This window comes from Notechis scutatus, chromosome 7 (assembly GCF_049901735.1).
Source record: "Notechis scutatus isolate UNSWTSFEM ecotype Mainland chromosome 7, rNotScu1.2, whole genome shotgun sequence".
NCBI classification, from domain to species: Eukaryota; Metazoa; Chordata; class Lepidosauria; order Squamata; family Elapidae; genus Notechis; species Notechis scutatus.
Genome location: NC_142015.1, coordinates 7129515 through 7146863, shown reverse-complemented (window position 1 = coordinate 7146863; position 17349 = coordinate 7129515). Strand labels below are relative to the sequence as shown.

The window sequence follows — 17349 nt, the reverse complement described above, 5'->3', positions numbered from 1 at the left end:
TGGTGGTTTTGCAGTTTGGCAAATGCTGACATGCAAAATGATTCTTCTGATCACAACCAACTTGGTTGCCCCAGGGAAAACTGTTTCTTGTGAAAGGAGCCAAGGCGGGAACATGCTTTTCGGTGACAATGTCTGCCCTTTCGAATACCCTCCCAGTTGAAATCAAGCAGCCCTCTTCATCTTGATTCCATCAAAAAATAAGCATAGGATGCAGTTTTCATCACCAGACTATTTGCAGATTGAGTAGAACTTGGAGTGTCCAAGCATGGCTGGCTGGGGGATTCTGGAAGTTGAAGTCCACAAGTCTTAAAAAGTTGCCCAGGCTGGACAGCCATGGACTAGATTCTTCTAAGATGACTGCATGGCTGAGGCGTCTTCTACCAAGCTCTACTATTTAACTTTGAAATTTATTACTGTGGATCAGGGGTCTCCAACTTCGGCAACTTTAAGACTTGTGGACTTCAACTCTGGGAATTGAAATCCACAAGTCTTAAAGTTGCCACGGTTGGAGACCCCTGCTGTGGATAATTTGGGTTTTTGGGAAAATTCCTACTGTGGATATTTTATTATTAACCTGCATGAGTCAACCACCTAAGGTTCTGCATTGTTTGGTGGTGTAGAAACTGAAGAGCTGAATGAAACGAATCTCCCTCTGCATTTAAGAAACCAGTTTATTAGCCCAGATTCAAATCCTATTGCCCCACAATACGTTAAAAGAGTGCTACCACCACGATTCTAGTTGACACTAGAAGCAAGTAAACATTGTGAGATTCCAACAGTTAGTGATGTAATGATCTAGAGTGGAATTCTTGGTTACGTTACCAACTAGGTACATTATTACTCAACAAGGTAACATCATCGTGTTATCTAGTTGGGTAAGGAAAGATTCTCAAGCCAACCACCAAGTTCAGAGAACACTGATAACTCTGGGGTTTAACCCTTAGTAACAAAATATTCTTTTCAATTGGAATCTCAAGTATTACCATTCCTTCAACGGGACTGACAATCTTGACTCAGCTACACACACACACACCCTTTTGCAATTTTTGGAGGCCTCTTTTAACTGTGATGGCTCAACACTGATGACACAACTTCTTGCCATTCTAAGCCAAGGAATATCCAATGTTGCAAGTATAATACAATAGGCCCATCAAATAACCTTTTGGAGACCTTCCAAAAGGTCAAGAGACAATGGAACATCTTGAAATTCTCTTCTGTGCCTTGTTATAGTGGGTCTTGGCCACTATACCTACAAAGGGTGAGCCTCAAACTGTTAAAATTACCCACCCTTACCATAAAATATGAAATTCTCAGCCAAGTCAAAGGGAACATGTGCTTCCTGTCTTTTTCTAATCTACCAGTGCCACCTGAGAACTAAACCCTGGTAACGACATGAAAAAAATAAGAGGATAGACATACAGGCTCCATTGGTCTATCTCTGTCAAGCTCATCTTCCTTACTCTCTAAGTATGTTCAGTCATGAGGGGTCCTTGGTACTCTCTGAGCTTATTTGTTTTCTTGCAGACATTTCATTAGCCAAACTAGGTAACATCATCAATGCTACTCTAGATGGTGTTATCTAGTTTGGGTAATGAAATGTCTGCAAGGAAATAAGCAAGCTCAGAGACCGCCAAGGGCCCCTGTTGTCAACCCTGAGCTACAAATATTTTCCCTTATTAGTATGTTCAGCCATCCTCAACGTTCCTTTCTGGTTCTGTAAATTAAATGGGGGAAACACATGCAAATATCATCAGCCACCGTTCAATGGAGAAAGGAAAAGCCAGACCCGCCACAATAATGGCCCCCCAAAAAACATTTTAAGTCAATGAGCATTTTTAGCAGGCATTTTTTTGGGGGGGGGAAATGATCTTGATCTAATAAATCAAACACATTTATTTTATTACTTGAGCCCCAGTGTTTTAACTGTAGCAGCATTTCAAAACATAGTTTCTTATGGCTGGGTATAAGTGTGTGTTTGTGTGTACACACGCACAAGCATGATGGTATATATACACATACAAACATTCCTGGGGAAAAGTCTACATTGGTAAAAATGTATAAGGCGGCAATTTTCAAACAGCAAATGTCAGCTTTCCACAAAAAAAAAAAAAAAGAAAGAAATTCACTTTAAAAATGTGCGTCTGTAGCATACAAAAAGCAGCAGGATCTGTACTTCCACATTCGCAGAGCCTCACTTCATTCTTTAAAGTTTAAAAAGGCCTTTCTTTGGTGGGAGCTGCTATTAGAGGTTATATCTTAGTAGAGAATTCTAGCCCAGCACACAGTGGGACTCAACACGGCAGAAAAAGAGGATTCAGAACGCTGATCTAGGCATTTTTTTAGAACCACAGATAGTCCTCGACTTACGACCAACAACTGAGCCCAAAGTTTCAGTGGTTAAGCAAGACATTTGTTATAGTGCCCCATTTTTACCAAATTTTCTTGCCATAAGTGAATCGGGGAAGTTGATAAGATAGCCTCACGGTTGTTGCTTCGCCACTGCCTTTGCTTGCCAGGACACAGCAACCGTCATAAATATGAGTTACCGAGCACCTGAATGTTGAGCATGTGACCAGGAGGATGCTGCAACAGTCGTGAGGGTGAAAAACGGACATAAGTCACATTTTTCAGTGCTGCTGTAAATTTGAACGGCCACTAGATAAACGTAAGTCAAGGACCGCCTGCGTTGTGTATTCAGTTATGCATTTTGGGGTTGCTGTTGTTAGAAAGAAAATAATAATAACCAACCCACTCAGAATTCACAGAGGCCTTGTTGTGAATTTTCCCTGCAAATACTTCAAGTCCAACATACTTCAGGGTAACACTTACAACATTCGGGTTTAGCTTATAAGCACGTATTTTTTTAAAATAATAATAATAATAATAATAATAATAATAATTCAGGGAACTCATTCGAGGAATTTGATTCGAGATCAGTTCCTCCTTACTGAGGGAAAAAGGTTTAACGGGTTGCATTCTGAGCAGGCCAAAGGTGCTAAATCTGTCCCCATAGGATAGGCAATGATGAGAAAGGTTTAGAACTTTAGAAGTCCAGATCCTGAAGATGAAATTCAAATACTTTTGGCCACCTAATGAGAAGGAAGGACTCGCTGGAGAAGAGCCTTAGGCTGGGAATGGTTGAGGGCAAAAGAAGAAGAAGAGCGCGACAGAGAATGAGGTGGCTGGATGGAGTCACTGAAGCAGTCAGTGTAAGCTTAAATGGACTCCAGAAGATGGTAGAAGATAGGAAGGCCTGGAGGAATGTTGTCCGTGGGGTCGCGGTGGGTCGGACACGACTTCGCAACTAACAAGACCTCCAACCTTGGCAACTTTAAGACTTGTGGACTTCAACTCCCAGAGTTCCTCAGCCAGCTTTGCTGGCTGAGGAACTCTGGGAGTTGAAGTCCACAAGTCTTAAAGTTGCCAAGGTTGAAGACCCTTGGAGAAGACAAAAATGGATCACCCACATGGAGAGCAGCTTAACTATCCACTGTTCCTTCCACCGCTAATTCATATTTTCTCTCGTACATGTCACCGTCTATGTTCTCCTTCAATCCAGACCACTTTTAGGAAGAGAACTCCTTGTAAGAATCTTGGTGGGTACATTATTTGAGGAGTATTTCTAAGGCCAAAAAGCAGCAGGGAGGGGGTGGAAAGGGGTATTTTCCCAGAAACCTTCCACCCATTATTTGTTTGTGTTTTAAAGTTAGACTTTAAAAAGTTAGACTTTTTGAAGAACAGTTCTAATTTAACAACACTGGTTTGTTACAGTCACTTGTACTCTGGCCTTTAGAATCAGCCAGCAATTCAACCCAATTTTTTTTCTTTTTGTTGAACAAACTGGAACTCAGTCCTTAAGTACAATGAAATTTTAAAACCAGTGTTTCTTCAAACTTAGCAACTCCACTTCTGGAAGTTGAAGTCCCCTCATCTTACAATTACCAACTTTTTAAAAAAACCTGATTTAAACCTGGTTCTGCTTTAAAAAAAAACTTTCCAAAGCCTGCAAATATAATGTAATGACTTACAAGCAATCTGTTGGCATTGTAAATTCTCTATTTATTTTTTTGGAATAAAATGTAGCTGGTTATGAAGGCTTCAAACTTTTTTTTCCTCTCAAGGCTGGCTGGGAATTCTCCACTGCAATCCTGGCCCAGTTGGGTGGGGGAAAGCCCAATTGGAAAATATTGAAGTCAATCTTTACAATATTTACTACAAGAAAGCAGTATTTCCTGAGGTCACCAAGGAAATATTTCTCGAGTTATTGTTTTGTTTCATGTCCATCAGGGCTGGGAAACTACGTTTTCTGAAAGCATCCTGATCTAAGAAGTCAACATTTACAATTCAAGCTTTAAGACTAAGTTTCTGCCCTTATACACAAAAGGGGATGAGCAACTCATGATAGATAACGCTGGACAGCATTCCCATTAAATGCATGGTGTGTGCAAGGACAGGTTATTTGTAAAAACCTTTGCCTTAGAAAAGGGATCTGGTATTGGGCTGTGGCATGCCAGAGCCCGGGCCACGCAATCAAGCAAAGCCCCATCTGTGACACAAAACCACGTCCCCTCCAGCCCACGGAAAAACTTCTCTCCACGGAATCTGTTCCAGGTGCCTAAAAGTTTTGGAGGCCACTTCCTTAGTTAGCAAAAACCAAGGTGTGGCGAGTAAACCGAGGACATGATTTCCAGTTGCAATCTGTTTCCACACAATACTCTTTAGATAAGAAGGGTGGGAAAACATTCTTTTAGGACTCTTTTAAGTTTCACAGTGGCACACCCAAATTTGTCCCAAGTGCTAAAATGACTCTAGTCATCTTCCTTTTAACAGCTCAAGTACCCGAAAAGGGATGCTCAAAGATGCAACGTCTCACCCTCATTTCTCTTTGTCTTAAGTTGGGACTTGAAGACCTTCCTTCACTAAGGGTTTTCAGTGCCAAAATGGAACACCAGCGAATGGCTGTCAGTATTTCTTTGGAGAAGCAATCTGAGGCAAGCTTTATTGCAGAAATGTAAACCTAATGCCCCCATTCCTGAGCACAATTGTTGAGTGTTCATTTACGCACAAGTGCAATATACTTGCATATAATAGTACGCCTGGCTGAAGGGGGTAGAGAGAAGGGAGGCCGGAGGGAAGAAGAGCTTTGGTGAGAAGCAAAACTAAATTAAAGACTACAATGGCAATCCCAAAATGAAATGGAATTCATTGGAGTACCTTCAGAGGTTTAACACCTGCTAAAGCGGGACCAAAGAAAAGGCGTTTTGAATGGGTATTATCAGAAGCAGCCCAGTTCAGACTTGCTTAAGGAAGGGAGAAATGTAACATAAACCCCTTGGGATTTCCAGAGGCTGAAACAAGAGATCTGGAGGGTGTTGTTTGTGTGTATGTGTGTGTGTATGTGTGTGTGTGAGAGAGAGAGACAGTGACAAAAGTCAAGGTGACATCCGTAGCTCTTGCCACACAAAAAAACCAAGCTCCTTTCTTTGTGTATTTCAGCATCCCACCTACACAAAGAGACTGTCCTTTGATCATAAGAGCCATAATCTAAGTATTTTGTGTGTGTTCCCCTCCGCCCCACACAGACACTCCCGCCCGGTCTGAAATCCCTTCAAGTACATTGGAAGGAAAAGAAAAACAAAACATTAACAGCCAGTATAATATCAAACCAGATGTGCTTGGCGCTATACTAGTTTAGGAGGAAAATACTCTTCTTAACCATGGAACAACAAAAACAGTAAAGCCCTTTAAAATTCACAAAGCAGTCACCCTGGCCCGATTTTTTTTTTTCCTTAAAAAAGATAATAATAGAAAAATAAAGGATAAATATTATCCATCTATTTTATCCATCACATAATGTCTCTGTTCGGTTTGAAGGCATTGCCTTTTTGGAAAAGCTGCCAGAAGCAGAAGCATTTTGTCTCCCCCCTATGCGACCCTCCCCCAGGTTAGCCCCCGCCCTCCCCCAAGCATCCCTGTGAAAAAATAAGTACAAACTTGTACAAATCTCATCACACTTATCCATACTCTAGAAAACTATAAATACAGGGTCTAAAAGAATAAACATTTTGATATAGCAAAAGCGGGAGGAGAATGGGGAAGAGCGCGAGCCGCTTCCTCTCCAAACCACACCCTTCGGTGCACGCACACACAAACACACACGTGTAATCCAGTCAGGGATCCACCAGCTCTCTTTACAAATGGCCATAAAGAACCTGGTGAAGTTTACACACACACAGAGAGAGAGAGAGAGAGAGAGAAAGAGGCCGACAGCTTTCTCAAGAGATTCGGTCTGCAGTTTGCTATGGGTGATCCGTCAACAAGGAGCTCCTTTCTTCAACTGGCGTTTGGTAAGGGCATACTTGAAAAATTCATAGACAGACCAGGCAATGGCAGTTGAAGGCATCTGGTAGATCACACGTGCTTGGACTCCCTTAAAATACCCGGTGACCCCTCCCAGTTGATAGACTGTTCTAAAGGCATTGGCCATGCCAGAGAGGTGCCCGCTAATGTTCACAGAGCTCAACACCAGGTTCTCCTGCGTGTTGAGCAAGGTCTTGCAAACGTCTAAAGGGGTGGTCGCAGCTGCTGCCACGGCACCTGCCAGAGCGCCCGAAATGATGTGCGAGCGAGGGTTGTATTGTCGCTGGGGGTTGATCTGCTCCTGCATGAACTCGTAGGTGATGAAATGGATGGCTTGGAAAGGGATGTTCATGGTGAGCTGGGTGGTGTAGCTACGGTAAAAGGCCCCCAAGCCTTCAGTCCGATGCACTGTCCGGATGCACTCCATGACTGTCTTGTGTGGAGAATTGTACATCTGCATGCGCTGCTTCACCACTGGCATCCAGAGGGATCAGATATCGTGCACATCCCCCGGATGGAAAAGGAAAGCACAGCAAAGGAACAACACAGGAGACAAGAAACAACAAAAGAAATCCAAGTTAGATCAAGGCCGCACACTTGAGTGGAAGATACCGATTCATGAAGGGCCGCCTGGGAGCAGGGCAGGAAAGTTGCAGTGGCCGCAGTGTGATTTATCACTTGCCTAATCAGGCTGCACCAACTCAGATCCTTTCCAAGCAAAAGACAAGAGAGTATTGCCTATTTTTAAGGCTGCATCCTGACCGGCAGGGATGCTTTCCCCACTGCCATATTGCAAACACATTTATAGGCCTCCTTTCATGGAGCGAAGAGTTGTTCTTGGAAAGGACAAGGATAAACTTTGGCTAAAATGTTCTCTTCATAAATATTCACTAGAAGAGAATATTTGTAGCTCAGGGTTGAACTGTGGGGTCCTTGGTGCTCTCTGAGCTTGGTTCTTTGTTTGCAGATGTTTCATTACCCAACTAGATAACCTCTTCAACACATCTGCTGAACTTACCTACTTGAATAAGGAATTGTCTGCAAGAAAACAACCAATCTCAGAGATTACCAAGGACCCCACAGTATCTTTCTGATAATCTCTAGAAAGAATTTCTTTTGCTATACACTTGTTACAACCCAATGATGTTAAGATATATTCTTTTTATCTTAGAATCTTCTGACATCTGATATGGAACCCTGGTGTGCAAAAGCCATAGCACTTAGACTTATATACCGCTTCACAGTGCTTTACAGCCCTCTCTAAGCAGTTTACAGAGTCGGCCTCTTGCCCCCAACAATCTGGGTCCTCATTTTACCCACCTCGGAAGGATGGAAGGCTGAGTCAACCTTGAGCCTAGTGAGATTCGAACTGTCAAATTGCAGGCAGCCAGCAGGCAGCAGAAGTAGCCTGCAGTACTGCACTCTAACTACTGCGCCACCACGGCTCAATCCTGCACCACTGCAATGCAATGCATATCTCAGATCATTTTTAATTATCCTTCCCTTCTCTCGGGCCTCCCTGGACCACTTCCCCCAAACAGCATTACCTTCTGCTGGATTCATGACACCGTCGTGAAGAAGGGTAGCCATACTCCCAGCCATGCCTGCAAAACAAGAAATGAAGACAGACCCCTTTTCACAAAGCAAGTTTTGACAAGCCATCCTTGGTTCTCTGCAGAAAACGGCATACCCTTCATGATTAGCACTTAGCATATCAGACTCCAGGCTCATTATACATCTTGGAAACCAACCTAATGTGTTGCAGATCATTTGAAAACGAACATACAGCATCACAGATATACATACACTAAGAGTCACATACAAAAGGAATATAAATAATTGTGTTTAACAGCTGTGAAATCATTTTAAAAAAATCTGAAAGTACTAAATGAAAAACCTCCATAACAAATTTTTAAAATGTCGAAAATTCCCATGAACTTACCAACAGCATGGCTGGGAAGAATGAATAGGGTTTGTTTGTTTCTAATTTTTAAAAAGGAATATGTTTCCTAAGATTTACAGAAGCTAGAAATATACAGCCTGGAGCTATGCACTGCTGGCAGTCAATCAGAATTCTTTCAAAAATTACCATTAAATTAGAACTTTCAGTGTGATAGAAAATGTTAGCTGGCATTATTTTTTCCCTAACCTCACCAACTCCAGCAGCATTCAGCAAATCTCTCAAAGGGCACAAGTTAATTAAAAAACCTTTGCTATATATAACCAGAAATATAACCATTTGGACTCAATATCAGCCATAACATATGACAAACAATTTCCTTTATGGTTTCAGAGAATATTCAGAATTGCCTTCATAATGACAGCAAAAGCTATTTCTGTAGATCAAAGATGTCTAATCTTGTCAACTATAGGACTTGAGGACTTCAACTCTCATGCTGGCTGGGAAATTCTGGGAGTTGAAGTCTACAAGTCTTAAATTTACCAAGGTTGGAATCTCTGCTGTGGATTAACGCACTGAGAAATAATTAACAAATGTTAACATAATCTTAATGAATGGAAAATCATTTAAGTGTGTATCTCAAGGATTCATGGGGCAATTGACAGTTTCCTCTTAAGGTCAGGAAAGTGATATCTATATCCCTTTTCCCCTCAATCTAATGAACACTCTCTATATGGAAAAAACTTAGTGATTATTGAAATAAAATGTAAACTATCCATGTAAAATACATAATGCCACTTGCATCTTCAAATGAAACTAAGCATGAGAATAGCACTCAGCACCCTTCATTAAAATTATATTGAACTTCAAATTATTAATCTTGCATAACCCCAAATTCTGCATTATGTAGGAAGGCCACATCTAAAAAATGTTTTATCTCAGCCAGAAAAAAAAAAAACTTTACTTGAAATTATTCCTCTTGGGAATAAAACCATTGTCTCTTTCCAAAATTCCAAAGTTAAGCCATGGAGGATGACCCACTAATTATCTCACCTTGATCTACTGCTTGGAGGGCAAAATAAAAAAAAATTAATCTGAAATTCTATTCTGATCAGCTAGAATGTTTTCTCTCTTACCTACACATCAACACTGCAAAAGATACATTCAGACAACTTGCCATCTAGAGAATTTTTAAGGTAAATCATTATACAATGAAAGCTTCGGGAATATCACATTATTGCGTGGCATTCATTGTTCTCAAATAAAGAGAAACAGGCATCATCTTGAAAAATACTTATTATTAATATTGGTGGATGCTAAGAAAGTTATAAACAACTTCTTAGACTATGCAAGTTTAAATACCAAAATTATAATCCCAAGTAACACTGAAGAACACTTTGGTGTGAAGCAAGGAGTGTTTTCGTGATGCCTTGCTTATTACCATCTCAGCCGGAAATAATCTCCAGAAAAAAATCACTAATCTAGGTTGACCTCCAAGGACCTCTTCCAATGAGGCAACTATTGTGAAGAGCACAACAACACCCTAGCCCCAGTAAGAACACCTTCAAAAAACATGGGAGTGATTCCCTCAAAATGAAGATGGTGCTTTGATCACACTCCACCTTTTTAATATGCTTAAGCATCACATAATTACCTGTTCCAGACATGTAATTCAAACTTTACGTCCTAACATCCTACCAGAGCAAGGAGGCAAGTAATGCTGCAGGTCACCTTTCCTAAGGAGGTGCATCTAGTGGGAACAAGAAGTAAGGCATCCAACATGGTAGCAGAAATAAGATTGGCATATTGCCACCCAAAATCTGGGTCCTCATTTTACCAACCTTGGAAGGATGGAAGGCTGAGTCAACCGTGAGCTTGTCAAAATCGAATTCCTGGCTGTGGGCAGAGTTAGCCTATACTACTGCATTGTAACCACTGTGCTGCCATGGCTCAATTATCTCTTTAATTGCATATTTAAGGAGATTAAAAATATGCATCTCTTATATACTAAGACAAGTGCACCATTTTCAATTTCAGCATCTATAGGACTTGAGGACTTCAACTCTCATTCTGGCTGGGAAAATCTGGGCGTTGAAGTCTACAAGTAACCAAGTTTAACTTGGTTAAAGTTACCAAGATTGGACATCTCTGCTGTGGATTAATGTACTGAGAAATAATTAACAAATGCTAACATCATCTTAATTAATGGAAAATAATGTGTTTATCTCAAGCAAGTATGTATCTGTCTTTTAGCCAAACAGGAATTTTGAGGCATACATTTAAATATTAGCAACCTACTGATTCTTTCTACTGAAAGAATCCTTCTGAATCCTACTGATTCAGTGCCAAGAAGATCTAAATAAAACAAACAAAAATCAGTGAAAAGCTATTTGTGTTAATTGGAGGATAATGGAAATGCAATTAGATGCAAATTTGTGAACTGCTGATTAAAAGACGACAGAATTTATTCTAACACATAGTTTGCCATGAAGCACATAATAAGCATCCTAAAAGCAGGAATTCCAATTAAAGAACCAGTATGCCTCTGAGTGACATATGCTGAAGAGAAAGACTGGTAAATTTTTAAAAACAGCTGGCTGATTATTATGGGAAGTAAAAATGTCGGAGTAGAGGTGGAGATTGGAGTGATCTAGCCAGCTTGTAATTTTACATTCTTTGCAAACGGCCAAATTTGACAAGATTTAAAAACAGATTTCTGGAGAGAAGCAAAACCCAAAAATCTAAGAACCAAATTTTCCTAGAAAGCTGCCCACGTTAGACCAACAATCTGTTTCAGACAACTCCTTCCCAGAGCCCAATCAGAGGTATTTATGATCAAAACACTTGAACATCTAACTTTTAGAGGAACTGGAGCACTACGTATCTTCGGTATTCTTCATACATGTGTGCCTCTAAAACTGAGCAGGTGCCTGTAGGAAATAGACAAGAGGTTGAAGGTAGCAAGAACGCCTAGGTTGCCAAAGACGGAGTCTTTCCAAGCGTCTTGTTTTTGTCTCTCCAGAAGCAGAAATTGCATGCTGAAGATGTCAGACCACATGAAAAAGTACGCAAGTTGAGTCAAAGCACCAAGATGGCACCCATGGGGTTATGTCAATATACCGTTGGCCAGGTGGCTGTTGCCTCCAGGTTGAATAATGTCACTTAAAGTGCGTTTCATTTTTTCATAGCAGGCAAAATACAAGGCGTGGGCTGGGCCGGCACCAAGGACGGTGACGTTAATTCCACGCAGCGGCCTCCAGAGGCCTTCCGTGCGGATGATCTTCCTCAAGGCCTCAAAGACGCTCCGGTACTGAGCTTTGGGGTCAGGTTGCAAACTCTGCATCCGAGTCTACAAGAAGGAAAAAAAAAAAGAGAAGATGATGTACAGGAGAAGAGAGAGGCTCTAGGCTTCAAGACACAACTTTGGGGAGGAGACATACCTAGTCTTGGAACTAGTCTTCAGGTAGTTCTTGACTTATAACGATTTATTTAATGACCTAGACATGACACCCAGTTTGTGCAAGTATCTGCCTTGGTGTATTCTTGGGTTTAAACCAGAGGTGGTATTCAGCAGGTTCTGACCAGTTCTGGAGAACTGTTAGCGGAAATTTTGAGTAGTTCGGAGAACTGTCCAATACCACCTCTGACTGATCCTACCAACCCCCTCTATTCTCTGCCTCCCGAGTCCCAGCTGATTGGCTGGGTCTTCTTTTGTTCCCCTGCACAGGAGAATGGAGATGGAAAGCAGGTTAGAGGGGTGGGGAGGGAATGGGATTTTGCAGTATCCTTCCCCTGCCACGCCCACCAAGCCACACCCACACAACCAGTAGTAAAAAAAAATTGAACCCCACCACTGTGCTTTAAACCAGGGGTCTCCAACCTTGGCAACTTTAAGCTTGGCAGACTTCAACTTCCAGAATACCCCAGGCAGCAAAGTGGGAATTCTAAAAGTTGAAGTCTTCCAGGTTTAAAGTTGCCAAGGTCAGAGACCCCTGGTTTAAAGTGTACGTGTATGTTGTGTTGGTTGAAAATCATCCTGAGCGTTTCAGATAATCCTACAACGTATGGAAAGTCGATGTTGCTAACATTTGTTGTTCTCTTCTTTGTCTGTAATGGAGGAGTTCTTGCTGGCTCCTTTTTTTGGATTTGATGAAGGCCCAGTTAGGATAACCACAAGTTCAAGATGTCTCCACAGACTTCTAAAATAACTGGGAAATAATCAAATCTAAGGGAGGAAGGGCACGTTTTCTACCTTCTGTTTGGCTTCTTCCTTGACTAAGGAGTGTTAACAGAGAACAAGCAATATTCTCCAAAATAACAGAATTAGCCCAGAAGTAGCTGGTTGCTAACCTGCATCATTGGTAATTTATAGGTAGTCCTTGACTTACAACCAAATTGCCAAGGTTGGAGCTCAAACCAATAGCCCAACTACCAACCCGAGCTAAAGGTAAAGATTCCCCTCGCACATTCGTGCTAGTCATTTCCGGCTCTAGGGAGTGGTGCTCATCTCCGTTATAAAGCCAAAGAGCCAGCACTGTCCGAAGACATCTCCGTGGTCCTGTGGCTAGCAGGACTAAATGCTGAAGGTGCAAAGTGGTCCCTATTTTTCTACTTGCATTTTTTACATGATTTCGAACTGCTAGGTTGGCAGAAGCTGGGACAAGGAACGGGAGCTCACTCTGTTACGCGGCGCTAGGGATTCGAACCGCCGAACTGCTGACCTTTCTGTTGACAAGCTCAGCATCTTAGCCACTGAGCCACCAACCCAAGCTACTAATGTTCAAATCTATTACTGTTTATTTACTGATTTTTCGAAGTTCAACGGCACTGAAAGAAGTGACTAATGACCATTTTGAACACTTATGACCATTGCAGAAATTCCATTGTCATGTGATCAAAACTCACCCGGTTGGCAACGGACTCAAATTTATGACGGTTGCAGTGCCCCAAGCTTACATGATCCCCTTTTGCGACCTTCTAACTAGCAAAGTTCATGGGGGAGCCAGATTCACTTAACAACTGTGTCCCCAACTTAACACCTGCAATGATTCACTTAAAAACGGTGGCATTAAAAATCGTAACTTGGAGAAAAACACACTTAACAAACATCTCGCTCAGCAGCAGAAACTTTGGGGCTCAGTTGTGGTCATAAGTCAAGGATTACTTGTACTGGCATAGGAAAAGTAGACAGGGCAAAGGAAAAATGTGGATAGAGTCCAGACAGAACAAAATGTTACCTGACCAAATTTGAAGTTATAATAATCATGAATTAAATGTAGGTGTGCTGTCCAGACAGTGTATGGGAATTGGATAGTTAGGTAGCAATTGTGAGCTGTCCCCTTAAGGGAATGCATCATGGTAAATGTAGTTAAGGTATCCTGGGAAATGTAGTCCATATCACGTGACCACATCTGTAATCTTGATTGGTCACTAAACTGACCCTCGATGGGTAGGAGGAGTTTTCCTCACTCTTGGCTGAACTCACGGACTCGTCGTAACTGTTCCACTTCTATCGCCACGAGATGAGAGAAAAAGGATAGAAGATAATCATCTTTTTACTGTTCTGTATTCTGTACAGTGGTGGATTTGTAAGTTGTGCAGATGCAGATAGCTAAACTCAACAAGACGTCCATAACAAAGTACATTTATTGGTTCATCAGGTATCCTCATAACTCACATTTGTGACAAAGTTCTTCTTTAATGATCAATCCTTTGTATAGCTGTCTTGTAGGTAAAAAGATGATTATCTTCTATCCTTTTTCTCTCATCTCGTGGTGATAGAAGTGGAACAGTTACGACGAGTCCGTGAGTTCAGCCAAGAGTGAGGAAAACTCCTCCTACCCATCAAGGGTCAATTTAGTGACCAATCAGGATTACAGATGTGGTCACGTGATATGGACTACATTTCCCAGGGTACCTTAACTACATTTACCATGATGCATTCCCTTAAGGGGGACAGTTCACAATTGCCACCTAACTATCCAATTCTCATGCACTGTCTGGACAGCACAATAGGGAATGTGATTATTTCCTACAATGCAATGGGGGGAAATGCCTCTAGAAAGCCACGCATGTAAGAACATGCTTTTGGAACATGCCAGGAGGGGGTGCTACAAGCTTGCCCAGCATGGCAGTGCCATCTCCAGCAAAGTGGCTGCAAGGCCCTTTTTTAGCCAATATGCGGCTACAGAGAAGGTACAATACATGCTTTGGACATAGATCTCTGCAACGGATACCCATCTTAAGCCAATATATAGTGGCCAGAAGTGATAATACCTCTAATGCAAACCTCTAACACGAGAAGCTCTGTTAGATAGCCACTGGTTACTAATAGTTAGCAGTAATTATTTAGAACATAGAATAATAAGGTTGGAAGGGACCCTTAGAAGTCTTCTAGTCCAAGCAGGACATCCTATATCATTCCGGACGAAGGACTACCCAGTCACTTCTTGGTAACCTCCAAGCTGTTCCACTGGTAAATTGTCCTCACTGTTGCAGAACAAATGGAGAAGGTACTGACAAAGAGTGCAAAGTATAGGAAAGGGTGTTTCAAGGACTTGGTGGAACTGGAGTGATTTATTGCAGGGAATAAGAATGGGGCTGTGGACTAAGACAAGTGTTATCCTTTATAACAGGGGCCCTCAACCCCCAGGCCAGGAACCAGTCTGTGGCCTGGTAGGATCCAGACCGCACACTTGCAGGTGAGTGACGAGCGAGTGAAGCGAAACCAAAACCATCCTCACCATTCCCCAGGGTGTGGGAAAATTGTTTTCCATGAAATCGGTCCTTGATGCTAAAAATGTTGGTGTGATGACCCAAAGGGGCGTGGCACAAAGGCAACACAATCAGATAATCAGTAGGAGCCCCTTTATTAGCTTCAACTTTGTTCCCTTCTGTCTGGAGAAAAACTCTCCCAGGAACAGTCTTTGGGGGCAGAGAATCAAGTCCAAAACGTGGTCAACAAAAACTGTAACTATAAGTCCAATCAAGGCAAAATGAGGTAATTAGTCTGGCAGGGTAGGAGAAGGAACAGTTGGGAAGATGCCAGGAACACAGATAACCAAAGTCAACACAAGATAAGTTCACATTTGCTCCCAGCAGCTGCCACACTCAGCTTGCATCTCTTTTAAACTCTCTTCCCAGGTGTGGCTAATGAAGGGAATCAGGGCCCTTTTCTCCCCTGTAAGCCACACAATCCACATTGCTCTCTTCTCCATTCCTCCCCTCCCTAGGATAAAGAGGGGGTGGGCCTGGGTCTTCCTCTGAACTCCCTCTCCCTTGTTCTACCCTTCCCTGCTCTGCCCAGATGGACTTCCCCAGTTTCCTCCACATCCAACGGAGCTACACTCCCACTCCCTGTCAGCTGTTCAACTTCCTCCTTGGATTCAGGCTCTGACAGGGGCATGACAATTGTGAAACTGCTGCTTTACAATACAACCAAGATGCGTCTTCTGCTGCCACCAAGTGCAAGATGCATCCTAAAAGTCATAAGGTACAGATTTCAGCTGGATGTCAGGAGAAAGTCTACAAGTAGTTTTAATAATACACAATGACTACACTATTTTTTTTCCAAGCAGAGTCAGACCCATCATCCACGACAGATGCTGTGCCCTATGCTTCCTGCATCAAGTAGCGACTGGTCTACCAGATTTAAGGCAGTCCTTTCTCCACCTCTTGTTGATTCAAAAATATCAGGATAACAGAGGACTAATGACTGGCATGATTTAAATCCAAGCTGATTGCCTGCAAAACTCCAGATGTCTGACTGGACATGTCCCAACAGCCTAATATCAACCTGACTAATGCAGGATGACTGTAATTCTGTTTTTTAAAAAAACACTGCTTCTATGCTTGTTACACATGTCTGAAAATGTACAGCTCTGAACATTTTCCACTCTGCATGCATTAGTAGAAGATCCATCCTAATTCTTGGGCCATATGCTATAGCCAAGACATTAACCCATTTTCCTGGGTATCACAGTTCTTAGGTAACAATATAAGGAAAAAATAGATGTCTATGGAGATTCTTAATCACCCAGGTCGTGGTGGCCCCAAAGGTGTTTTTTCAAAAGACAACTGGATTTTCTTGTTTTTTTTTCCTTGAAAACGTTTCACTTCTCATCCAAGAAGCTTTAGCTGAATGAGAACCAAACATTTTGTCATGCCCCTGGTAGAGACTGACTCTGAGGGAGAGGAGGAACAGCCGACAGGGAATGGAAGTGTGGCTCCGGAGGTTGTGGAGGAAGCTGGGGAAGGACAGAGGCCGGATGGGCAGTCAGTGGAGTACCCAGGCCCATCCCCTCCATCCTAGGGCACACAGGGAGGAGAGGATAAGGGAGAAACGTGGTCTACTCCAGAGGAGAGGGCCTTGATCCTCTTCATGGGCTGCAGCTGTGACAACTGAATAAGAGTATGGACTTGCGTACTGGTGAACGCTGGAAACAAAGCATGGAAATATCTCTAGTTTATGGTTCCTCTCTGAGTTTGGCGTCCTTCCCAGTGTGTGTTCTGATATCTGTGGACGTCTTCAAGCCCTTATTTTGCCTGGTTTGTGTTGTTTTTTACCTTCTTCTTGTAACTATTTGTGTGGGAGTGTTTTGTCTTCCGTCAAGAATATTTGGAGCTTGGAAGCAAAGTGAAGGAATAAAAGGGGCTTCACCTGTTTTCTGTGACTGTGTTTGTTTTGTATCCCACCCTGGGTCATCACACAGTTTCAAGGAAAAAACCCAAGAAAGTCCAGTTACTTTTTGAAAAAGCACCTTTGGGAGAAAGACATAGTTTCTTAACTAGTTGCAAATTTCTGGTTTCTAATCTTTACCCTTTCCTGGATGGTTGTTTAATAATCAAGTTAGTTATTTAGCTACCTGGCAGGCTTGGACTGCTGAACTTGTAAAATTCGAGAGAAGTTCATCAAGTCTAGTCAGTCTGGTGGAATTCTTCAGCTTCTCTGTGGATAAAGTGGTTGCCAGTTCATGCACACATCCTCATTTGGAAATTTCAGGTTCTTCTCAAGAGAGAAAAATTATTCCTCTTATCTCATAATACTTTGCTGAGAGAAACAGCAAGGCCTAAATCCCAGGCTTCTTACT

At 42.1% G+C, this 17349-nt stretch overlaps 1 protein-coding gene across 2 annotated transcripts in view; it reads right to left on the bottom strand.

The window, feature by feature from the left end:
• Window positions 1-653: 653 nt before the first annotated feature.
• SLC25A37 (solute carrier family 25 member 37) overlaps window positions 654-17349 on the bottom strand; it is a 52059-nt gene continuing 35363 nt past the window's right edge. For both annotated transcript variants that reach the window (XM_087969931.1, XM_026681134.2), the window contains 3 exons: window positions 11381-11609; window positions 7908-7964; window positions 654-6834 (listed from right to left, as the gene is read on the bottom strand). In XM_087969931.1, coding sequence (XP_087826057.1) covers window positions 6314-6834; window positions 7908-7964; window positions 11381-11609 — 807 coding nt within the window. In that variant the 3' untranslated portion in view covers window positions 654-6313. The remainder of the gene's footprint in view (window positions 6835-7907; window positions 7965-11380; window positions 11610-17349) is intronic.